At 35.8% G+C, this 27119-nt stretch overlaps 1 protein-coding gene across 2 annotated transcripts in view; it reads right to left on the reverse strand.

Moving 5' to 3' along the window:
* The window catches only part of LOC149564498 (proline-, glutamic acid/leucine-rich protein), a 200349-nt gene extending 173990 nt beyond the window's left edge, over positions 1–26359 (reverse strand). The window contains exons 1-4 of one of the 2 annotated variants that reach the window (XM_089818038.1): positions 25704–26359; positions 24126–24242; positions 6341–6405; positions 3810–3915 (exon numbers count right to left, since the gene is read on the reverse strand). In XM_089818038.1, coding sequence (XP_089674164.1) covers positions 3810–3915; positions 6341–6405; positions 24126–24242; positions 25704–25955 — 540 coding nt within the window. In that variant the 5' untranslated portion in view covers positions 25956–26359. The remainder of the gene's footprint in view (positions 1–3809; positions 3916–6340; positions 6406–24125; positions 24243–25703) is intronic. The other variant, XM_089818040.1, reaches the window with a different exon arrangement.
* Between the last annotated feature and the right edge of the window lie 760 nt (positions 26360–27119).

A 27119-nucleotide genomic window follows, 5' to 3' on the forward strand; every position in this document is an offset into this window, starting at 1 on the left:
TATGGCATCCAGCTCATTGATATTCTTGGATGTCAATGTCACGGTTGTCACCCAACAATAACTCAATTATGAAAAGAACCCATGGAACAGGAATACCCCCTCCTACAATCATTACCTTAATTTAATTATCCCATATGATTCCCAAATATTCCAAATCATAAGGCAATACCTACCCATATGCATCCATAGTGCCAACAAATTACACTCAAATTGCACATTCAGCCTTTAAGATCAAAGATCTCAACTCTAATTAAAAACACTCATATATAGAATTCATAATTGATACATTGAGAAACACATCCCTCGAGAGATTATTTGAACATTGCCTTTGCCAACATTTGTATATTGAGGTTGACATCTAGATGCTCTACAACATGAGCCTTCTATTGAGACCCTCCCAAGTTGGATTTTTGACCAGCATCCTTTGGAAATTCTTCATATGACCAAACTTACCACATTAATGACATGTGATAGATTTTGGATTCTTTGAAGAATCATCAAGTTTAGTTTGTCCTTTCTACTGAGAGCACTCTTCCACAGAATCCACACTAATTGTTTCTCTACTGCTACCAATTGTTCCAGTATAAGAGTTTGTTGCACAAATCAGCAAACTTCATATCAACATTGTTAGAGACGATTTTGAGAGTTTCAATGAAGTGCTCATAGGATCATGGTGAGCTTCTCAATGTGATGACTACCATATCCTCTTCTTCCATCTTGCAACCAATGGTCTCCAATTGATCATTAATGTCTTTGATCTTCATTAAATGTTCCTAGAAAGACATGTTGTCATCCATCATATTTGAGAACAACATATTTTTAAGGAAGAAAGCTTTGCCTTTATCCAACGCCTTGTACAGATTCTTTAAGTGACTCCACATTTCTACAGTGCTTTTGCTAGATGCCACTTCTTGAAGCATCTCATTGCTGACACTCATCAAACTTGACATGGTCTTTACTCATAGTTGTGTGATGTGTTTACCACCTACAATAAAGTAGTTTAATACATGCCATAGTTACACCACCCTGGGGGACGGGGGGACGGCGAAACGGGGGGACAAGTTTCCGAGATGGGGGGACAGAGGGGCCTTAATTTGGGGACGGTGGGGGGACGGCGGCAGGGGACAAGAGGGGTGTATATATCTATGCATATGATATTTAAAAATGTTAGTTATGAAAATATGTATTGCAATATAGGATGTAAAGATGTAAAAGAGTGAATACTTGAAACATTGCATTGAATTGGAACATCGAACATTAAACATAAATAGTCGAATTTGCAAATAGTGAATAGCAAGATGTCCCCCATCCTTGGTGGAGGTGGTGGAATCTAGTGGCACCGCTGGGGACAGGGAGACGGAGTCCCCAAGTCTCCGGTGCGTTGAAGTCTCCGAGACGTCGGGCAAAAAGGGGGGGGAACGCGTCCCCATGTTACCATGATACATGCTACTGTATGAAAGTTATAACAAAGATAGTAAATGTCAGATGATGAAGGAATTCAAAGTAATGAAGGGGAACGGACATTGCGATGATCGAAAATTGTGGTACACAAAGTGTGAGGAGAACGTGCACACGAAGGGTTCATGTCCGAGAAAATCATTTTGCAACATCTGCCAAGTTATGGGCCATTCCACTAAGGAATGCATGTACAACATGAAGACAAGGAGCCAACAAGTGTTCTTTGCATAGGAACAATCATCTACCTCTAGGGCAGCAAACACCACACAACAAGATGAGTGGATTTACCAAGAAAAAGCTAAGCAGACACTCGTACTTAGAAATGGTGAGCATCCTTTATTTCCAAGCTAAGTTACCAATGTTTGTTCTGATGCTGATGCGCGGATTTTTTGGGGACGATTTTGGATGCGTTTGGGTACGTCGATATATAAATATATTATATATGTATACATATATATATACACTATAATTTATGTATGCAAACAAAATGAGAAGAGAGCCCAGCTGCAAACAAAATGAGAAGAATGAGCAATGAATAGCCTCTTTTAGGGCTGTTTTAGGGTTTTGAGGTGAATAGGACAAAAAATATAATAATAATAAAACAATTAAACACATGTTTTAGTAAGTCACTTAAGTGACTGGGCACTCAGAAATGTCAAATGCTCTTTGGATTCGCCCGAATGCTCTACCAATTCTCTCTAGATGCTTTCCCAAGCATCCCGCACACATCCGCAAGAAAGAATCGTGCTTCCCAACAGCACCCATGCAGCATCCTAACGCATCCGCATATCACCACGCATCAGCACCCGCATCCAGCTTGAAACCAAGCGCATTTGTATCTTAGTTTCCAAGTATTATAATTTTTGTATTGAATCTTTGGCTGCCTTAAAACATGATGTTGTTCGATGAAGCCATCCCTCCTACTATCTAAAGAACCAAAAAAGGAGGTATACTTCCATCTTCTTAAATACCTTCAATTTTTGTTGATAAAAGATCGGAAAAATCTACAAATATCAAACCCTATATTTGAAACCCAAGGCACTCAAAAAGAACTTGACACCTAATAGCACAAAACCCATAATTAATATAAATGAATCATTCAAAACTTCTTTATACACAATTTTGTTTACAAAACATTAAAAAATGCTGCATGACTCAAGCAGAAACCCTGGTTGCAACAAGAAACCCTAGTCGTAGCAGACAAATCCTTGGCAAATCACAGTTGTGTAACGATGATTTTTTTGAAAAAAAATCATTAAAAAAAAAGGTTAAACCCTCCTGCTGTGTCATCCAGAAACTAGGTAAAACAGCTCAAAAGTCAAACAATACAGAAAAAGCAGTGCAGAAAAAATACCCACGTCATGATTAACCAAAAAAAGGTCTTCATTTCAAGCCAGAAAAACCAGAAAGCTGCCACAAATGGTGAGGATATATGTTCCGCAATTTTCCCAGGCTGTCTTTTTGCAAAAAAAAAATTGAAATTATTTGCAGGAAAGAAAAAACTTTGATCCTTGACGCAGAAATTCATGATTTTCAGGGAAGAAAATCTTGGGCAATATTGTTCAGAAAAAACCTCATTTTCACAGTGAAGAAACTGTGACTATTCCAAATAAAAAACCTGCAGCTTTTATGGTAAATAAAACCCACAATTTTATAATAAAAGAATCAACGAAAATCATTGTACGGATGCACACAGTATTTGTTTACTCCAATCCCAAAATTCAGCAAAAATTTGCTCTGGAACCATGAAATGATAATCAAATATTAAACAAAGGAGAGGAATACTCCTTAGGTAAGAGTTCAACGAAGGAGGTTATTAAAAACTAGCATTTTGACTTGCATGACCATTATAAGCTAAATGTCACAAAATACTTAAATAATAATCAAAGACAGATAATCATCCTAATCACTATTCAAGTTCATAATCAAACAAATATCTCAGTCCAGATTAAAATACCCATTTATAGCCAAGTTGGTAATTATTGTGAAATCTGAACACATAGTAGATTAAGTTCACAAAGCTTAATCAATCTCAAAGTACTACAAGTTCAAAAATTTACAACTCTTCTAATCAAACCAGCCAAAGTGGTGGTGGCCTCGTGGGGCTGTTATGATCTGATATGAGATGAAGAGCACTCAACCAAAGTGCAAAAACTCACTCAGTAGTATGTGGAATCAGAGAGATGCTTGAGCTGTTAAATCGGAAGCAATCATAATAAAAATTCCTAAAGACTACAGCACATATGAGTTATAAACTTCTAAAACTCTCTGCACAGATCATGTATGTAGTTTTTTCAGAAGACAACAGCAAGCTCTTTGAATAGAAAATATTTACATGCCATGGTACTAACCCAAATAGTCTCTGAACCATCTTCACCTAATAACTGCAAAACTGGCTGCACAAGTTTTGCAGCAAGGGAAGTTCCTTCTTTCTTCATGCTAGGATAACCCCCCAACCTGCATAAAACATCATTAACCTCTCAAAAGGAGACTAAAGTAATTATCTTGCCAAAAATAAGCAGCTGCCATATGCTAAATCAATAAGATTTCCCAAGTCTTAATAGCAAATGTTTCTGGATTCAACTGTCTAACATTTTGTATTAATGTATCGGATCACACTCCATGATGGATCACAGAGTGTGATCTAAAACGTTGATGCAAAACTTTAGACACAGTTGAATCCAGATCATTTTCTATTCAGCTGCACTATGTTATAAATAGGACCAAGGAAACTTATTATCAGAAATATATATTTATGTGAAACAGCACCCCTTCTAAGATTCTGCAAATAAAATAAAATTTAAGATTTTGACAAATTGGTTCAACAAACACCATATATAATAGGATTATGAACTGCAATATCTGCCACAGTTTTTGTGTGGGGACTGTTGTCATAAAAACCAGATCTAGGACTCGTTTAGATAATGTTATAATTTGAGAGTTTAGCATTAACATGTTAGGCCAAATGGCCTAACAAAATAAAAATAAAAATTTGTGGTCGTACCCTCATTCCATACAAATACTTATATAGAAGGATATATATTATGTGTGTATAATGGGGCCTCTAAGAGCGACCCAATTTGTGCAGTGAATGGATGTAGTGCCAGGGATAAGCAGGGCTCAATTTTGTGGACTATCATTGTGACATACCCTTAAGCCAGTTCAGCAAAAGTGAGACCATTAACTTATTCAATTGATTTTCATAGGCTAATGAGTGGGTTTAGAGGATTTTGGTGGCAACATAATTAAAACTTAAAAACTAACCTGAATTCTCACCACATGGTTCAAAGCTGTTTGTAATAATAGCAACACTAAATTAATTTCGTCCAAATCTAGCTTTAAGATTCTAACCAAGATATTTTTTGTGTTGTGTTATGTACCTAGCAATATGGTATTATAAAGTATATAAGTGGATGCAGATGCCAACCTTTGCCATACATCCATTAAGTTGGCTATAAAAAGCCATGTGGACACTTATTTGTAATTAATTATACTGTGTAAGGAATAGGCCGACATGAGTGGTTTTGTTAGAACATATCATTACTAGGATCATATCCTTAAATATTATTCTAATATAATGTTATAAAATATTATACTATTATATGCTTTATAAAAGCATATATCATACTATATTATTAATTATTTACAGATAGGAGTTGTGAATAGGTGTGACGGAATACCCTTTTCAGTATTCTGTGAACTCTTCTCCTATATTTAAGGAGCTTGATCGGTGAGATGTATTTCAATTTTGGATATTTTTAGTATATCACTATGCACAAAAAGTTTTATTGACCATGTGGAAGTGACGAAAAGCAACATCCCCAGGTTCTCTCTCTAATATTATAGACGATTTTGTAAAAGTTTTATGATAAAATGATGCTTTATAGGAATCTTTACCTAGAAGGGCTGTCCCATGTATATTTTGTGTAATATGTTGAGTTTTGGATCTTGTAATGCTCATTTCATTTATCCAGCATTTTAGCTGTAAATATTTACATCAGATACTAATTTTAATAGATTTAGTCTTTTAGCCCTCCATTGTTTATTGGGAGGAGATCTAACAAAAGAAGGTGAATATCATTACAGGGATACGTGAAGGGCATGTTATTGGGCTTGGGATCTCTAAGAGATGTAACATGAAGTGGCTGCTTCTATAAGTACTGTATAATGTTACCCTCACTAAGTGTGTATTTTTGCATATATTGAATATTAGAGCATCTTGGCCTACAAACATCTCTGATGTGGTGTGTAATCTATATTCTACATTGCATTTTTTTCATTACTATATGTGTGAATCTTTATCACCCATGCTGCAGTCTATAATAGCAATGAGTCAAGGGCAGATGGAAACTGAAATCCTTTTTTTTTTCGCTTGGTAAACTTAACCTGCAAGCACCAGCAGGGGCATAGAGACTGCAAGCACACCATCCCATTGAAGGTGGACCGAAACTGGTAATAACACAGTTCAGGCAAGTGTCAAGTTGAACCTTGGTTGCACCATTAACAAGGCAACCATTTGTTCACTACACAATAAGGTGATCCCCTGGAAATCTGAAATCCTTACATTAACATAAAATGTAAAGAAAATCTAGAAAACAATAGCCATAATGTGATCTCTTTACCAAATGATTTCGTGGCAAAAGTACACAAAGCCCAACTGTTCTTTATTTGATCTAAAATGGTCCTACACAAGTGAAGCGTCAACAATTTATTTGTTATGTCATCAACTACATCATAATTAATTCATACATAATCAACCAATGATGGCATCCTGCTAAAAATATGCAGAAGCAAACAAGAAGTTAGACTCCACAACTTCCATTAGTATGTATCAAAGTGATATCTCAAAATATATAGGAAAAATAAATAAGATTTGCAATACCTTGATAAAATATCGGAAAGTGAAGCACATGCAGCCACTTTAAGAAATGGTGATTCATTAGGAAGCTGCATCAGAGGAAATAACATTTTCAAAGCACCATTAAAGCTAATCTACTATGTGGTTCAAAAAAAATAGCATATTATCTCTAAACTCAACCTATCATACAAAATATGATAACCTACAAAGCAAAAACATTGTACATTGTACATTGTCCCTTGTTTCTTCAATGCCAAAAATTTAGTTGGTACATGTACATGTACATGTACAAATGACATCTGAAAATAAAAAATGAAACAATCATGTGAAAATTCAAAAAATGGCCAATGTTTTTGAAAGAAAAGATGTTTACAAAAAATAGTGCCTACATAAAGAAAGCCAAAAGTTCAATAGACAATCCTAATGGTTAGACACAAAACTTGCATCCACTGTGTTTGGATCCCGTTTATGGATTTTAAGTCTTTAAGTAGTAAACAGAATTCCTACTACTAGATATTATCCCTAAACATTGTGACTGTAGCTAAAAGACTAGGCTTTCCCCAATCATACTTCTCTGCATCCACTTCCTTGGCAACAAAAGTAACTAAATTGTCAATTCTGTAAGTTCCATCTTGTTAAATGTTAACTTAGAAAGTGCCTTTCAACGATATTTTATGCACATATCTTTTCGAAAGGGTAATGTAGCCCCCCCTCCTTTGCATACGTTTTCTAAGTTTCTAACATGTACATTAATTTGTCTTTCACATGACCACCTAGTGCAAACATTGGTAATGAGAATCAAATCTAAACCGTCCCTTTGTGCTAATCCTCACCGTTTATTGTTAGGGTTAGTGTTTAGGATTTGTAGTGGAAGATGAATGGAAAATGACTGGTGGCCGGGGCATAACAAGAATCAAATGAGACAAAAAAAAACAGAAGTCATTTGAGAGATAACAGAAGTAGGGGTACAGAATCTTCTTAACAGCAGGAGGTTCATTTTCTGAGGGGGAGCGATGTGTCAACAGGAGTAACAGCCACTTGTATCGGCATAGCTGTTATACACACACACACACACACATATATTCATGTATCTATAATATATATATATATATATATATATATATATATATATATATAGAGAGAGAGAGAGAGAGAGAGAGAGAGATTAGCAGAAATTAGTACTTGTTCTAGATCGATTAATACAGCACTGATGTTGGACTGTTAAAAGTTTCTCTGAATCAGCAGATGAGTATCATCATTTAAGCTAAGTAATTTCTGAGGATATTAAGAGTTTTTACTGTTGTAATGATTTCTGAAGACCTTTTGTAATAAAATTAGTTTTGTCTAGGTTTCCTTCAAAGGCTTTTAAATCCCTGAGCATTGGCTCAAACAACTGTGTCATCCTTAAGCTACCTACTATCTGTGTTCATGTTGTTTCTAGCTTTACATCTTTACTGCATACACAATTCAAGTTTTGCCTTCTCACACTAAACCGGTCCGGCATAAAACTGAATAACATGTGAAAAACATAGATCACATTGTGTGAAACTGAACAGTGCTGCTAAACATGTCCTTTCCACATAAAACTTAACATGGTACCAAAGCTAGCAGAGGCATAAAGGTTTGAAACTTCACATTTTGACACAGTTAATATGTCACGGAGAACAGACTTTGCAGTTCATTTTTGCTGATTGGTTTTCTTCAAGAAGTATTCACAGTCATGACTTCGGCCAGATTTAGGCATGAGGACAGATTGAATCAGGCAGAAAATTGTGGAGTGCCTGAAGACTAGAATAGTCTTACCCTTGGAGGAGAGTGAACTGTGGGACACTGTGGAGAAATCTGTAACTTTACCTTAGGACCCAGGTTACTTGCAGATTTCAGGGAGAAGAATATTAAAGCGAAAAGGCTAATTTTAGATGCCATGAAAAACCACATCATAGCTGCTGTAAGTACCAAGGCTTATAAATTTGAGATGTGGAAACCATGGCGGGTCTCTACCAGAGCGCAGGGCAGAACAGGAAAATGGTACCGAGGGAGAAGTACTAAAATGACAGAGTCCGATACAGCGACCTCGTACCTCACGAAGTTCTCTCAGGATCGAGATGAATTAGCTGCTGTAGGTAAGAGTGTTGACTCAGCTGAGCTAGTAAGGACAGCTCTGAATGGTTTTATTGAAGTCATGAGAGAGCTACATGAGAGGTGTTGTAGCACGTGAAAACATGCCTAGTTGGGAGAGACTAGGATAACTTTGTGCAGGAGAAGCTGATGTAGTCGCCATAATTATACTTGTTGGGAATGAGTTAAGTTGATAGTAAGTCATTAGTGACCAAAGGGTAAGTCGTTATGTCACAACAGTTGAGTCACACCCCTTCGGATGGTATATGTACACTTTCTCGATAGAAAAGAGACAGCAGTATTATGTCATATGTGATGTCCACTGATGTACTTAGAAGAACAATAATGAAATAAATGGTGGTTTCCTGATATTCATTTGCATTTATTTTCTCTATAATAACTTAAATAACACAGTAGTATGCATAAAACCAGTTTATCATAGGCGGTAAGCATTTGGCATTGTTGCCTTTACTGATTATAGGAAGCAAAGAGTGGATGGTAAAGGGAATGCGATGGGGCAACTGATACATTATACATTACGGCAAGACTTGCCAACAAAAAGACAAGAACCCTAAGTTATTTTAAACAGAACGATAATTGACGGCAGACTTCATCTCTATACTTCAAGCATCTATTGAGACATGGGTGCGAAGAGAAGCAGCATGAGAAGGGATCCCAGAAGGTGTTGTCTGGAGCGCTCTCAAAGTAAGTTCGGCTATAGACCGCTTGATGTGCCATCTTCAACGATTGTTAGCACAAACAATCCTGGCACTACAAAACTGAAGTGAAGAAATCAACTACAAGAACTGACGACAAGAAGTTCTCGCAGAATACTACTGCTAAAGGGAAGAACGACAAAAAGAGGAAGAGGAGAGAGATAAATCTCGTTGTAAAGGAACTATGTAATGAACCCCGAAAGGGAAGATGAATAAAGGACAATACACTATTATGATTATGTTCGTACACTAACATAGATTGTACACAAACAATAATGAACAAAAGTGTTCTTTGACTTTATCATGTGTTCTTTTCCTGTGGATGTGTAATGAAAATATTTATGCCAAATCAATTAAATTAAAACTAGCAATTCCAAAAAAGAAGTAGAGGAGTCGGAGGTTACCTGGAAAGCAATATTATTGCAGCAACAACCGAAAGAAGGAAAAGGTTCAAAAGAATCGTCGAGGGACTACTAGAGGAGGTGGTACGTGAGGGCGAGGTCGTTGTAGCAAACACGGCGAGGAATTTTGCTACCACGAAGAACAAAATAGTGAGGTGAATAATGAGGAGGAATTCATTGAGGAAACAAGAAGTTTTCTTGGGAACTTAACCTTAACCTTGCGTATAGAGGCAAGGGAGACCCAAAGGAAGCAAAGAGAAGAGGCTAAGGATACCAATGCAGCCACGAGTGTCGGCAGGATACAGGGGCACAGTAATCAAAGTAGCCTACCAGACTTGAAAACTTCGAGTAGTTTGGGGACATCAAGTGCATGGGTACCAAACAATTATGGGACACCATGTTACATCCCAAAATTTTGACCTAATTTTAAACTTGTTCATAACTGTTGGATTTAACGAATTATTCTTTCATGATCATGTGAAATAGGTAGTTATTTATATATATTGTATTAATTGTTAATGAAGATGGTCGTTAGCCATTAACTGTTATTAGATGATTAGCAGTTGCTTGATTTAAAATAACGGTTATTATGTTTATATGAAATTATTATTATGATGAAAGTGTTTTCATGGGTGATTGTTGGAGAAGATGTAGAGTGGGGAATCATTGTTAAACGGGATCATTTGAATGGGATGTTCACTTAGTTCAGTCATCAGGATTGACAGGTATGACCTTAAACATATTAAGATAATATCTTATACTTTCTATAATATTCAACTACTTGTCTGTAGTCCGTCTTTCAGTCTAGATAGGAATGTTTCCTATCCCGTCTCTTTTTTCTTCAGTCCAAATAGGAATGTTTCCTATCCTGTCTCTAGTTTTGTTTCTAATTCCGTCTTCAGTCTACGTTGTTTCTTTTAGAAACAATGTCCTTGTAATTCTTTATAAGGAACACATTTGTTCCTCTGTTTATCAATGAATCATCCGGAAATCTGTTAATCTGCCAACTCTTCTTGAATCTTGTAACATGGTATCAGAGTTATTACTTAAATTTTTTCGAAAAAATTTATAATTTCTTCGTGAAATTATTTGTTTAAATTTTTTCAAAATTATTTCTGTTGAATTTCTCTAAAACCCGCTTAGGGTTTTCGGCCTAGAGAAATTCCCGAACTCGGGTATGCCTATGTTTGTTCAACACACTCTAGCCCCATTCGTCCATGCACATCGATCCTTGAAGAAAAATCTGCCATTTTTTATCAAGAAATCTGAAGTTTTTTCAAGCTTTTTTTCAGGTAGGGCCGTTTTTTTCGAAACCCTAATTTTTGGGGTCGAAAAAATATTTTGTTTGTAGATTCTTGGTGGGTTTTTCGAGAGCTCAACTAGGTTGTCGTTCGTTTTTCTAGGTGCCTCGATTTTTGTGCCTTGATTTTCGAGCCAGCAGATCCAGAAAATGACAGCAGATTCCTTTTGGGTTTTTCGAGCTCTCTTCTAGGTCATTCTCTAATTCTTTTGAGTCTTTCGTATTTTTGCCTCGAAGAACATGTCTTCACAAATTTTCACAGTTTCTCATTGAAAAACGTGCCATGGCATCTTTGACAAATATTTTGCTCGAGCATAATTCCAAATTCAATGGTCGCAATTATGGAACCTGGAAGCAGCGCATCATCGCAATCTTCGAATATCGAAACACTGATCAACTTGTTCTGGGTGTTACGCAGCGTCCGACTTCTCCGGGTCCTGATCAAGGCGAAGCTGCATTTTTCGCCTTCTGAATCTGTTTCTGTTTTTTATGGGTTTGTTGATTTTCTCCTCAAAAATCATTTCAAGTTGTCTGTAATACGCAAGGTTGCGTGAGATTCTGTGTTTGTTGATTTTCTCCTCAAAAATCATTTCAAGTTGTCTGTAATACGCAAGGTTGTGTGAGATTCTGGGTTTGTTGATTTTCTCCTCAAAAATCATTTCAAGTTGTCTGTAATACGCAAGGTTGTGTGAGATTCTGGGTTTGTTGATTTTCTCCTCAAAAATCATTTCATGTTGTCTGTAATACATAAGGTTGTGTGAGATTCTGGGTTTTACTGTTTTTTCCACAAAAACGAAGTTTTGTAATCTATTTTGAGTCATAGCACTTTTCTGGCAAAGCTTCTTGGTTTCAGCATTCTGTAGATCCAAGGAGGGTCTCAATTATCACAGAATGTTCCGACATCTGTACGTTGACCATTAAGGGAGGGTATTAAGATAATATCTTATACTTTCTATAATAGTCAACTACTTGTCTGTAGTCCATCTTTCAGTCTAGATAGGAATGTTTCCTATCCCGTCTCTTTTTTCTTCAGTCCAAATAGGAATGTTTCCTATCCTGTCTCTAGTTTTGTTTCTAATTTTGTCTTCAATCTATGTTGTTTCTTTTAGAAACAATGTCCTTGTAATTCTTTATAAGGAACACATTTGTTCCTCTGTTTATCAATGAATCATCCGGAAATCCGTTAATCTACCAACTCTTCTTGAATCTTGTAACAAAACATCCTTGGAAAGGACGCAACAACTTGATCACAGGATACATTTTTGAGACCCCATGAGTTATTAAGAAAATAATCTAAGAGAACATAAAATAATCTAATTTAAAATATAAAACATACCTCGAGATTTTTAATTGATCTTCATCATATTATTATAATAAATACATATAAAAATGAAATGGCACCAATAAATATTAATATCATAATTTAATAATGTCACCCCATTGATATACTTACATAAACGTATATGAGTATATATTATAATATTGAAAAATTATAATCTTTCCAACTCTTCTTTTCAACTTTTTATTTTATTTTTCTTTGCTCTCTTTTCATAATCAATTTAATACTTGGAATTTTGAATCGGCTTTAATCTTTTGTAACCGAAGGAAGCCAAGGAGTCCTGATCGCTCTCCATATATGGAAGACGTAAGGGAGAGACGGGATCACCTTTTTCCTTGGGTGCCCGATCTTGCTACGTTTTAGATTTCCCTTGTCTCCTTAACCAATTCGACCCTGCATTGTACATCTGCATCTTGCCATTGATACATTTGCGATCTGCCATTGAAACGTCTGCAATTACCTTTGATACGTCTGCAATCTGCAATTTACCTTTGTTAAAACCTTGTTCAATTTGTGTGATTTTCAACTCAGCCGAGCAAGTATTTCCGGCTAGGATATTGAGGATTAAGCACTGAAGAAAGGAGAGGGAGCCGATCAGATTTGCAAGTTCCCCAGAGAATACATATCAAGTCATGAGTTACCTTTCTATGGTTTTTGAATGCATATTCTATTGTAGTTGGCTAAAGCTTAGGAGTCTTTTCCTCTATGACTGTGATTAAAATATGCAATTTGTTGACTGTTTCCTGAGAATTATATTGAGTTTTTCTTTATTCTCATTATATCTAGAATCATCTTTAAAAGAAGTTGAGTAGTATCTCTTTAAAAGGAGTCTCAAAATGTGTAAAAACGTTATTGAAGTTACTGATAACAATATCAAATCTTATGCTGTCTCAAGTTATGATAAAAGATATTAAGAGCAGATTGCTCATAACCTTTCCACAACACCTGGGATTCACTAGCAATATAGCCATGATATGGTGAAGAGGTGTAAAAGAGCAAAGCGCTCATAATTTTAATGCACCTGGGACTCACCGGCCGGTAGCCATGAAATGGTGATGAGGTGGAATAAATCTGCAAGAAAACAAAAGAGAAATCAAACAAGAATACCTTAAATGAAATATATTTAATAGCTCATGCTCATCTCTGTTATGAATCTTGTTGTCAAGTCGAGCGGTGGTGATCAGGTTGTTGCCCATTTAAATCCTTGGGCAAGGTAGATTAAAGGCATGCTTGCCTAAAATAGATCACTAAAAGGTCAATAGTGCCAGCTCACAGAATGATGGTTTGGTGGAGGTGTGTCCTCAACCTTGACTGTTACTAAGCAGACACTCTAACACCAAGATGCTCAGGTGGCAGGACCAAAATGCTACATGTGCCTTATCCTAGGAGGGAGGGTCATTCTCAGTAGAGAATGAGAAGATTAAACTGGGTCCCAATGCCGAGGCTTACGCAATCCAAACCAGCTCCTATAACTTTGATGAGATGTCATCTAAAACCCTGATGATGGCTAAATATTTCTTTTCAGTTGAATGTTCCCAACATTTACTTTATGCAATTATATTCCTGTTTATATGAAATGGTAATAATATTTTGTTATCTATTTTGAACTTAAACTAAAGGAAAACAAAATTGTGTTCCTGTTTATATGAAATGGTAGTAATATTTTGTTATCTATTTTGAACTTAAACTGAAGGAAAATAAAATTGTGAACCATGATCTTTTCTGATGTTGATTAAACGACAAGATCATTTTGTGCCCCAGTATGGAGTAAACACACTTACATAATTGAAACTTGTTTACAGATGTAAACTTTTGTTTGACTTGAGTTTTTCCTTGAAAACAATTAGACTGACAAGATGGACATGAAAGCCTAGGTCACACAAATGGAAAAGATAAACTTCCAAATATTTATAGATGAATGATGAGTTACTCAATAAGAATCTTATGATTTGTTTTAGATGCTTATAATCTTGATTAGATGTATGCTGATCTTGCATAGTATATCATGTTTTTACCCTTTGACACACTGCTATACATGTATAATACACATGTGATGTTGACTTTACATATTGAGTTGTTGTATATTGTTTTGGAGATGAAGTGTATATGTTATCACGAGATGATTATTCTAATGAAATGTTATTGTGATAAGATGGGCATGAAGGCCGAGGTTACATAAATGGAAAACATGGATCTATTAACCTTTTTCAGGTGATCTACAAGTCTGCAAGGATGATCTACTCATTAATGAGTGCCATGTGCCAAGTGGTATGTATAAGTGACTTAAATTATGTGATCAAGTTATGATCTAGAACTTGCTAGTTGAAGAATTCCAATTTTGAATACTTATCTTACTCTCAGTTACTGAACCCTGAATTCTCTTATATGAAGGTATCAATATGGGAATCGAACTAATGATATGGTGAGTGTCTACATGAGTATGAGAAGAATATGAAATAGAATATCCTACAACATAATCAACTCAGATGACCACAAGTACGGTAAAGTGAACTCAGAGAACATCGAGGACGATGAAACACAAAGGGGAATGGTATGTTATATTCCAATTTTTAATACTCCTTTATAATGTTCGTTACAATTTCAATTTCATCGAGGACAATGAAACACAAGGGGAATGGTATGTTACATCCCAAAATTTTGACCTAATTTTAAACTTGTTCATAACCATTAGATTTAACAAATTATTCTTTCATGATCATGTGAAATAGGTAGTTATTTATATACATTGTATTAACTGTTAATGAAGATGGTCGTTAACCATTAACTGTTATTAGATGATTAGCAGTTGCTTGATTTAAAATAACGATTATTATGTTTATATGAAATTATTATTATGGCGAAAGTGTTTTCATGAGTGATTGCAAAAGAAGATGTAGAGGGGGGAAACATTGCTAAACGGGATCATCGGAATGGGATGTTCACTTAGTTCAGTCATCAGCATCGGCAGGTATGACCTTAAACTTCTTTGGAAAGGACCCAATGACTTGATCACAAGATACATTTTTGGGACCGCATGAGCTTTTAAGAAAATAATTTAAGACAACATAAAATAATCTAATTTAAAATATAAAACATACCTCAAGAGATTTTTAATTGATCTTCATCATATTATTATAATATATACTTACATACGTACATATAAATATAAAAATGAAATGGCACCAATAAATTATAATAACGTAATTTAATGATGTCACCCCGTTGATATACTTATATGAACATATATGAGTATATATTATTATATTGAAAATTATAATCCTTCCAACTCTTCTTTTCAACTTTTTATTTTATTTTTTTCCCCTCTCTTTTCATAATTGATTTAATACTTGGAATTTTGAATTGGCTTTAATCTTTTGTAACTGATCGCTCTCCATATATGGAAGACATGAGGGAGAGACAGGATCACCTTTTTCCTTGGGTGCCCGAACTTCTTCCTGCCTTGCTACATTTCAAATTTCCCTTGTCTCATTAACCAATTCGACCCTACATTGTACGTCCGCATCTTGCCATTGACACATTTGCGATCTGCCATTGAAACATCTGCAATTACCTTTGATACGTCTGCAATCTGCCATTGATACATCTGCAATTTACCTTTGTTAAAACCTTGTTCAATTTGTGTGATTTTCAACTCAGCTGAGCAAGTACTTCCGGCTAGGATATTGAGGATTAAGCACTGAAGAAACGAGAGGGAGCCAATCAGATTTGCAAGTTCCCCAGAGAATACATATCAGGTCATGAGTTACCTTTCTATGGTTTTTGAATGCATATTCTACTGCAGCCGGCTAAGCTTAGGAGTCTTTTCCTCTAGGACTGATTAAAATATGCAATTTGCTGACTGTTTCCTCAGAATTATATTGAGTTTTTCTTTTATTCTCATTATATCCAGAATCATCTTTAAAAGAAGTTGAGTAGTATCTCTTTAAAAGGAGTCTCAAAATGTGTAAAAACCTTCATGAAGTTACTGATGACAATATCAAGTCTTATGCTGTCTCAGATTATGATAAAAGATATTAAGAGCAAAGTGCTCATAACCTTTCCAAAACACCTAGGGTTCACCAGCAATATAGCCATGATATGGTGAAGAGTTGTAAAAGAGTAGAGCGCTCATAATTTTAATGCACCTAGGACTCACCAGCCGGTAGCCATGAAATGGTGATGAGGTGGATTAAATCTGTAAGAAAACAAAAGAGAAATCAAACAAGAATACCTTAAATGAAATATATTTAATAGCTCATTCTCATCTCTATTATGAATCCTGTTGTCAAGTCGAGCGGTGGTGATCGAGTCGTTGAACCCAATCGGAAATCCTCGGCCAAGGTAGTTTATAGGCATGTTTGCCATCTAATGATCACTTGATGTCAGTAGTGCCAGTTATGTAAGCATGTCCATTTCATAACTGAGTGGACACTCAAAACACTAAGATGCTCAGGTGGTTGGACTAAAGAACATCCCAAGCCCAATCCCGAGATAGGGAGGGCCATTCTAATTTGATAGAATGTGTGGGGATAAGTATGGTCCGAGGTTGGGAGGTTAAGCCTATGTCAATGCTTCTCTTCTCACCAAAGCCAAAACTTGCACAACCAATCCTCTGAAGATACTTGTATTTCTATTCCTTCTTTTTCTTGTTGAGCATTTACTTGTATACAGTTATATTAGTTAGTCGTTAATCCAGTTATTAAAGTTGATCATGAATATAGTTATGCTAGTTAATGGTTAATCTATTTATTTCAGCTGAACATGAATACAGTTGTGAATAGTTAATCATTGATCTAGTTATTTCAACTGAACGTGATTTTCAGTTATTTTTTATTAATTGTTAAAAGCAATTAATGTCACAGTTAAGAAATCGGAAGGAAAGGAATGATATAGTGGTATCTGAAGCCCTAATTGATTCAATGGTATCTAGAGCCCTAAATGATACAGTGGTCTCTGAAGCCCTAATTGATACAGAGGTATCTGGAGCCCTAATTGGTTCAGTGGTATATGGAGCCCTAAATGATACAGTGGTATCTAAAGCCCTAATTGATACAGTGGTATTTGATGCCCTAAATGATCCAATGGTAATCGATGCCCTAATTGATATAGTGTTATGTGATGCCCTAACTAGCGTAGTGGTGTTTAATGGTAATCATCATTTGACTTTGATATAGCGATATTGAATGGCAGTCATCATTTGATATTGTTATAGTGGTATTTGTGGACTAACCTAGGTGGTTGCAAAAGCATCCCTAGTTTGATTTCGATCTCGAATTCCATGGTATGTAGATTTTAATTTCCATGTTAAATTCATTTATGGTATTTCAATTCTTAGTTAAGAAATTTTGTTTAATTGATTTCTAACTGTAAATCTCATTCATATGAACAAAACTGATTTAACTGTCTTCCTATGGAAATGAAGTAATAACTGTATTTCTTTGAGTATGTAGTTGTTAATTAAAACCTGAGAAAATTGGTTGTTCCACACCAAGTACAATGGTAGCAACACAACCAACAACTAAACCAGTTACTATAGTGCAAAAGCAAAAACTACCCAAGTTCACAGCTGACGAGAAGGAAGATCCCATTCGACATTGTATAATGTGTGAAACGATTTGGACAGCCAACAAGGTGACAGACCAAGATGAGTAGATAAAACAATTTCTATAAATTGGTTCTCTAATGCAGATAAAATGAAAATGGCCACATTGGCAAACCTCAAGGAGTTTCAAACAAAATCTTGACTGCTTAGAGCCAATAATGAAACTGTGGCTGAAATTTATAACACCAAACAAGCAAAGTACAAAACCGCCTCAGGATAGGGAAGGCGACTAAAAGAATTAGAGGGGAACATGGAAAGCCCACAAGTGGATGGGCTCAAGAAACATTGGTTCATTGAGGGATTGAAGCCTGCCCTTCACAGAAAAATGAAGATCATGCCACAGGCATCATACATCGATGCTTAGAATAGAGAGAACAGAGAGATAGACCTGGAGAGTGAAAGCAAAACAGCAAAGAAGAAGAAATGCAAATCCTCCGATGACGATGACAAGGATTCTTCTAGCCAAAGCAGTGGCAAAGAATCAAATACAAAAAATCCAAGTTCTCCATAAAGACATGCTTCACATGATGGAGTTTAAAGCAATGAAAGGCAACACCAGTCGGAGTGATGAAGGGGACCTGAGCTGTACGGACTGAATAGCTCACACTAAGGGCTCCTGCCCAAAAAAACTCTTCTGTGACATATGCCAAATAGCAGGTCATTCTGTTAGCATGAATGTTGATGATACTACATTGGGGCAGTATCCTAAGCATTGGAGAGTATTGACATGTTGCATTCATGACTGCGTTTGTCATTGATGTCAACATAGCAATAAGTCTATGAAGACTGGCAGAGTAGCAGCCAGATAGAGATCTTAGTTGTACGGACAAGGTTTTGCTTTTCTGGTGGTGCGTGGTCATGGACATGTTCTACACACTGTCTTGATGACGAGGTTTAATGCGCAGCATGTAAGTCGAAGATGTACGGAAGTTGTACTTGATTTACTGAGAGCAGTACAGAGACAGAGTGCTTGGAAAGCAATTTCTGATGTTTGTATTATATTTTTCATCTGAGATGTGATAAGATGTGCGGTCAGCCAATGACAAAGGACAGTCGGATGGTGATGTCAGCAGATGCACAAGCCCTAGTGTCGCACGTGTAAAGTTTTGTATAGACTGTAAGCCGACAGTGCTACTGTAACTATAATTAATTAATTATCTTATTATAATTAATTGGGAAAGCCTCAAGGCCAACTCAAGGAATTATTTTGAAGATATGGTATAAAGGAAAGATGTTTTCCTTGTTTGTAAGATGTTGTGGTCATTGTATGAAGTGCGAAGTGCAAAAAGGAGAAAGGTGCTTACTGAATGTGAGTAAACGATCCAAGGGATTATTGGATGTGAGTTTTGTGATTTGTTACAAGATTAGAAGGAGCAGAGGTCAGGTTGACAGGACAGAGGAAGTACTATTCATTTCTATTATTCTACAAAGAATAATACAGAAATCATTTGGCCAGTGGATCCAATTGTCTTCCACAGTTTCTAACAGGATTGGCACAACTCCTAACAGGGTTGGAATCTCCTAACAAGGATTCAAAGTCTCCTAACAGGGATTGATATGTACTGAATGTTGTTGTAGAGGGTTCATCCTCTAACAAGGAATATTTATATTAGTACATCATCTTGTAGGTACCATCCTCACCAAGGTTTTCCATCTAATCTAAGGTTTCCCTAGTTAACATATCAGGTGTTATTGTGCATGAGTATCTTCTTGTGGTTTTTTATTATATTGCTCATATGGTTAAGTTTGTTTAAGGTTGATAATTGTGATAATAGTTGGATAACAAATTCACAACCCTCCCCCCCCCCCCCCCTCTCAGTTATATTGGTCATCAGGTTCTTGAAGAAAAAGTTTAACAACTTTGGGAGATCACTGGCAAGTCACTCAGAAAAGATAGTCCCAAGTTAGATAGAGGAAATTTCAAACACAAAAGATGGAGATTCTTGGTGAGTTATCAGAAATATGTAAAGATCTGAACATTGAGTTTCCTGATCTAGAATCCTTTTGCTACATACAAAAGAATAGAAGCACAAGCAAAGATAGATCCATATCCGGAGAAGACAAGAAGATTGAAGAAGGTATTGATTTGCTTATGGAAAGAGAGCCAAAAGGTATGAAATATTTTGTTTGTTGGACATGTAAAGAGTTTGGTCATTTTTCGTCTAGAGGTCCTAAGAGAGTAAGAAAATCTAAGAAGAGTTCACTTTCTGATGAAGATGAAGAATTTAAAGCATGGAAAAATTCTTGAATGACTGTGATGTTAAAGATGATGAGCCTAAATTGGTTAATGATGAGGAAGTAATAGAAGAGATAGCTTTGGTAATTATTGTCGATCCAAAGGCTAACCATGAAAATGTGAAAGTTATAATTGAGACTAACAATTATTTGCATAATAGGAATCAGTTTGAAGAGCAGAGATCTGAGCCTAGAGCATAAGAAAGAGTTAAGTTGACAACTCCTAGCAGAAGTATATTCAGAAACAAGATGAATGGACAAGGTAAAGTTGTAAGAAACAATGCTAGACTTGTGTGCAAAGGGTATTCACAACAAGAAGGAATAGACTATGAGGAGACATATGCCCCTATAGCCAGAATTGAAGTAGTAAGAATGTTCTTGGCTTATGCAGTGAATAAGAAGTTCAAAGTATATCAAATGAATGTTAAATCAGCTTTCCTAAATGGAGAACTTGAAGAAGTGGTATATATTGAGCAGCCTGAAGGTATTCCTCTGACAGAAGACAAAGATATGGTATGCAGACTAAAGAAAGCTCTATATGGTATGAAGCAAGCACCTAGAACCTGGTATGTAAGGTTGGACAGCTATTTGGCAAAACTTGGATTTGTTGAAGGTACGGTAGATAGTAACTTGTATCTGAAAGAAATTGAGAATGGATTGTTGATAATAGTAATATGTGTTGATACCATCATATTTGGAGGTAATGATGAAGCAAGAGATAAGTTTGCAGAAGAAATGAAGAATGAGTTTGAAATGAGCATAATAGGAGAAATGTAGTTTTTCCTAAGATTGCAAATTGTGCAGAACAGTGATGGTGTTTTCATCTCACAAGCTAAGTACTTGAAAGATTTGTTGAAAAGGCTTAGATTGGAAAGTTGTAAGCTTGTTGGTACACCTATGATAACTAGTCACAAGTTATCTAGCAAGGATGAGACACCTACAGTTTGAGCAAAAGAAGTATAGATCCATGATTGGAGGTTTGCAATATCTGACTCACACTAAACCTGATATAGCAAATGTAGTTGGGATTGTAGCTAGATTTCAAACTAATCCTAAGGAGTATCATTATGCAGCAGTAAAGAGGATATTCAAATATTTCAAAGAAACATTTGACTATGGAATTTGGTATGATTGATCGAGTGATTTCACTCAATGTGCATATACTGAGGCGGATTGGGCAAACAATATGGATAATAGAAAGAGCACCAGTGTTGGAGCAATTTTCCTTGGAGGAAGATTGGTTTCTTAGCCAAGCAAGAAACAAGATTGTATTTCTCATAGTACAGCTGAGACAGAGTATGTTGCAGCAGCAAATAATTGAAATCAAGTGATGTGGACAAAACAGATGTTGAAGGATATCAGAATTGAGTTTACAGAACCTTTTATCATTTATTGTGACAATACAACCATAGTGAGTATGTCTAAGAACCCTGTATTGCATTCTAAGACTAAGCATATATCTATTAAGTATCATGTCTTGAGAGAGAAGGCAAAAGAAAAAGAGATTAGATTAGAGCATGTGAGTACTAAAGAACAGATTGCATATATCTTTATGAAGCCCTTACCTAAAGATACATATGAGTACTTAAAAGGTATGCTTGAGGTTATGCCCCTGCCTACTTCTGAGTAGATAATGCAGAGAGTGCATCAGTCTAGTGGCACAGAGGACCATTGTTAGATTGGACTGAATGTTGATGCTTCCCGTATGGGGGTAGTATTTGTGAGGAGCCGAGTCATTGAGAACTCTTAGTCTATGGTATTTGGTATTTGGTAATAAATAGTGTCTTTTGACACTCAAGCTGGTTATACATTGGAGCAGTAAATTAACATAATGAGGCCTTTGTTACTAATGTCAAGGGGGGAGAATATGCATGAAAAACATCTCCTATGTATGGGGAGAGTGCATGGAAGTCTCTACTTTATTAGGGAGATTTAGAAAGATTCATGTAAAGAAGGAGGAATATCTCTATGGGGGAGATATGCAGCATAAGGAATTCTGATGTATGGTGAGTTGTTTAGTGTTAACAACTGTTGCCGATCCTAAAGAAGAAGAGCAGTGTTCTAGAGGATTTCAAATCTGATTGATGAAGAGGATTTGAGAAGATAAGAACATTAGCAGCAGAGTATTGTTTTGGTATTCATGGAGTTTAGTTATTTTTCATCTATGTTGCCATCAATGCCAAAGGGGGAGATTGTTAGCATGAATGCCGATGATACTACATTAGGGGAGTATCCTAAGCATTGGAGAGCATTGACATGTTGCATTCATGACTATGTTTGTTGCTGATGTCAATATAGAAGTAAGTTTGTGAAGACTAGCAGAGTAGCAAACAAAGATCTTAGTTGTACGAACAAGGTTTTGTTTTTCTGATGATGTGCAGTCATAGACATGTTTTGCACTATGTCCTAATGACAAGGTTTAATGTGCAGCACGTAAGTTGAAGATATACGGAAGTTGTACTTGATTTACTGAGAGGAGTACAAACATAGTGCTTGAAAAACAGTTTCTGATGTTTGTATTATATCTTTCATCTGAGATGTAATAAGAAGATGCGTGACCAGTGACAGAGGACAGTTGGATGGTGATGTCAGCAAATGTGCAAGCCCTAGTGTCGCATGTGTGAAGTTTTGTATAGACTATGAGCCGACAGTGCTATTGTAATTGTACATAATTAATTATCTTATTATAATTAATTGGAAAAGGCTCAAGGCCGACTCAAGGTATTATTTTAAAGATATGGTATAAATGAAAGATGTTTTCCTTGTTTGTAAGATGTTGTGATCATTGTATGAAGTGCCAAGTGCAAAAAGGAGAAGAGTGTTTACTGAATGCGAGTAAGCAATCCAAGGGATTATTGGATGCGAGTTTTGTGATCTAGCTACAAGATTAGGAGCAGAGGTCTGATTGACAAGACAGCGGAAGGAAGTACTATTCATTTCTATTATTCTACAAGGAATAATAGAGAGATCATTTGGACAGTGGGTTCATTGGTCTTGCCCTTGAAGTTGTTTGGACAGTGAGTCCAACTGTCTTCAACAACTCCTAACATGGTTGGCACAACTCCTAACAGGGTTGGAATCTTCTAACAGGGATTCAAAGTCTCCTAACAGGGTCCATCCTCTAACAAGGAATATTTATATTAGTACATCATCTTGTGGGTACCATCCCCACCGAGCTTTTCCCTTTGATCAAGGCTTTGCCTTGTTAACATATCTGGTGTTATTGTGCATGAGTATCTTGCTATGGTTTCTGATTATATTGCTTGTATGGTTAAGTTTGTTTAAAGTTGATAATTGTGATAATAGTTGGATAACTGATTCACCCCCCACCCCCCACCCCCCGGAGTTTTATTGGTGGACTGTGCATTCTAACAAATTCCACCAAGAAATGCTCATACAATAAGAAGACACAAAGCCATCAGCAAGTTTTGTCCAAGCACAATCCAGACCCTAGTTCAGAATTTTAAATTAAATCAAGTAAAGTCCAAGTTAAGGACACTAAAATATTACCTGCTCCCCGTTACATATTAAAAACGTCTCATTTAATGAACATGACATTAATAAAATATAAGCAGTATAATAAATACTTGGGAGGTTTTGCGTAAGTATTAGCCTAAAGTAACTTGGTTTATTAAATTGCTGGAATATAATTATGCACTTGTTTTGAAAAGGTATCATACCTTTGATTGCATTTATATGGAAAAGGTCTAAGTAATCAAATATTCATCTGTGACAATTAATATCTTCCATTTCATCCATATTGTCATCTGTTTATTGCTATTATTTACTGCTCTAAATCTGATTAGCGTTCAAATATCTCATGACTATTAAGAACAAAGCTAGGGTGACACTTGTGTCAAAACAAAAAACACTATACCTGATGCATGTAATCAACAAACACAAAGATGGAACTAATTGATCATTTATTTCATATTCTGATCCACAATTTCACACATGTGAATTCATGAATCTAGCACAAATATTAGAATTCAAATTGTAAGATAGAGAACTTAACCATATGTGTAGAGAACAGAAAATGTGAGGAGGTAAACATTCAATTGAGTGCAAAACAATTAAAAACAGGTTAGAAGCTACAACCTTAAGATGCATAATGAGCTTCTGGTACCAACTTTGGTAAGATTCCAAAAACCGTTGGCTATGGCACTCTTGGCATGTCACCCCCAGCATGCATATCCCAGCCCAACATTTATCTGGCTAGAAATGATTACAGGCAACAATAAAATCATCAACGAAGAAAATAATATGGGGAACAAAAACAATATTAAATATCGGACACAACTTAAAACACTCTCCTTGAGTTTGCAGAAAATGCTGAAACAGAGTAACTGCTCAGAAACTAAATAACAAGCAAGCAATCAAAGTTTATCTACAGTTAAGACACTTATGACAGTTAAGAATATAATTTCGTAAATCACATGAAAAATTCCAATTTGGGAAATCAGAACATATTTTCGTGTACTGTCTTGCAACTGGTAACAATGCAAATAGGATTCGAATAGTAATAAGGTTCAGTCACAAGGTCTCAAGCAAAATTATAACTTAAATATAGAAGAAAATACATCATGAAGAAAAAAATATCTAACATGCCGAGAAATAAGACACTGAAATTCATGCATAATGATTGCCAAAAAGCTATAACAATCATAATAAAAGCAGAATTCTCTAAATGTGTTTAACTAATATAAATGTGATGCAACAAATATCCTGTCAATACCTGAAAAGAAATCCAAAATAATACGTGTTGTATCATCAGCTTGAAAAACACTTCAAGATTTTAATCAAATAACAAATGTGGTTCTCCCTGAGTCCATTGAGGACACGAAATTGGGAATTGAGACTATAGATATGCAAGCTAATTAATGTCCTTGAACATGTACTGGTGTATAGAGGACAAGGAAACAAATAATGGGATCCGGTAAAATTAAGCCTGCGTTGATTCGGCAGAAAAACAAATCAAAAGAACAGCCATCTTTAGTTGTTCTGAATTGAAAACGTTGTGTAAGGTGCTCAGGGAAGACAGGTTACTGTATAAGCAAACAACCTTATGAGCTTGTAATCCTACAATTTTTCATGATTAGGAGAAAGGATACACAACCACCTGTATTGATGTTCATTGCACGCCTACGAAACCCAAAGTTCACAATTACATTTTTCCGTTTTGTTTCACGATCGATCATTAATCTGTCAAAATTATTCAATTTGTGGTATTCCCCATCAGTTTGCAAGGTTCTTCTTTCATAATATTTGTTTTTCAAGTAATAACTTTTTCAGGTTGATGCGATTGTAGATATTCTAAATGAGAGGTTTGAATGTTATCATTAGCATTGGCAAAGAAGTATGAAAGTGGCTAAGTGCTATAGCAAAGAAACCCAAGGTGCACATTAAATCCCATCAGTTTGAAATAATATTCTGTATTTATCAACTAACGACTTTTGATTGGGTTTCAGCTGTTCTAGATGAAATAATCATAAGGTATGAAGGTTATCGATAGCATCAGCAAAGAAAGAAAAGGATGAAAAATAGTTACGCCATGAATAGCACACCGATTGCTATCTTTTGCCCCACAAAGATACCCAAGTTGCTCACATTTCTCAGTACGAAATGCTATTTTTTAAACTTGAGTCGGAGTAATTCGACAGTCGAAATAGTACGTACCATGTTAGAATCCACATAGCTCAGTACACGCTCGTTCCAAACATCAAAAGCAGCTTTCCAAATATCATCCCGTGTGGACTCGGACAGAAGTCTACCTCTGCGAATGACAGAAGTAGCAGAAGAGAGCTGCAAGGGCTTCGGAGACGGGTGTTTCTCAGGTGGGAAATGAGAAGACATTACTTCATATAACATTGTAACCTTCAATTTGCTATCGTACATGTTCTCAAATGTAAAATCCACTACGTGCCCCATTTTCTTTTCGTTTTGATGTATTTGGCCTTCAGGAAGTTTATATTTATCAGTTTAAATGTTAGGGGGTTTATGGGAGGTTTAGTGTGAGGCACCGAAGTTTTTACAAGCCTCTGCGAAATCATGGGGATACCACTGGAGTTATTCTAGTCTCCATTGCCAATAGAAAATGAGCCGTGTCTGTAGTCAATTCCTGGCAACAACTTTTTAAACATGGCGGCCAACTCTGAAATCTGCTATGCAGCAATTAGGGTTGTCAACCCTAAGGCGGATTAAAAAGAGAGAAAAATGCAATGGTCGAAGAAATCAGGCGAATAAAAGTCGTTGACAAGTAACGTCTAAAGATTTATGGCTGTAGAATGTGAGCAAATGGCATAGGAAGTATCAGATTTTATTGTTAGTCCGGCCTATTTATAGGCGGACTATAGTTTTTGATTCATTATTTGGTATTAATCTTCATTTGATAGTTGTGCACGGTGGAAGAAAAATCATTTATACTATGGTCAGTTAAAATGTTTCATTAAATGAAATTTTTGAATTTAATTTTTTATGTGGTCATTATTATAGGCAGTCTTTTTATTTTCTTATTAAAGAAATTCAAGTGAAAATACAGTACCAAGAATGGTGACATTTGGCAAAGGGAAAGGCAACAAACATGTCATTTTAGAAGTTTTGGGTGGCATTATGCTACAGTTCTCATGACATATGCCATCGCACTATCCTAAGTTGTTTCCACCTCCTCCACGTGTAACTTGCATTTTTGGCAAAATTAGTTGTGGTAGACATTAGAACTTGACCTAAAATCAGGTTGAGCCTTTTGTAATTTCTAGCTTTTGTATTTTTCCTTTTGATTATTTTCATTTATAAAATATATCTATCTTGCTTCAATTTAAGAACTTATCTTACTATTTGTTTATTTTCACAAAAAGATAGATCCAAAAGATTTGGAAAAATATAGTTCACAATGTGTGGAAGAGGCTTGTCTATTTTTTAAGTTTTTCAATCAGAAATTATTTTCAATGTTTAAAGCTTTAGGTTGAGGGTTATTCCTATGCATAGATTTCAATTTTAGGGTGGATTATATTTTGAAATGATTGATAGCTTCTTGTTTCTTCAACTATATCATATTCATATTAATAAAATAGAAAATTATTGATATTCATTTTT

The sequence above is a fragment of the Cupressus sempervirens genome, chromosome 3 (assembly GCF_028749045.1).
Source record: "Cupressus sempervirens isolate cs-2001-9-10 chromosome 3, ASM2874904v1, whole genome shotgun sequence".
Lineage (NCBI taxonomy): Eukaryota > Viridiplantae > Streptophyta > Pinopsida > Cupressales > Cupressaceae > Cupressus > Cupressus sempervirens.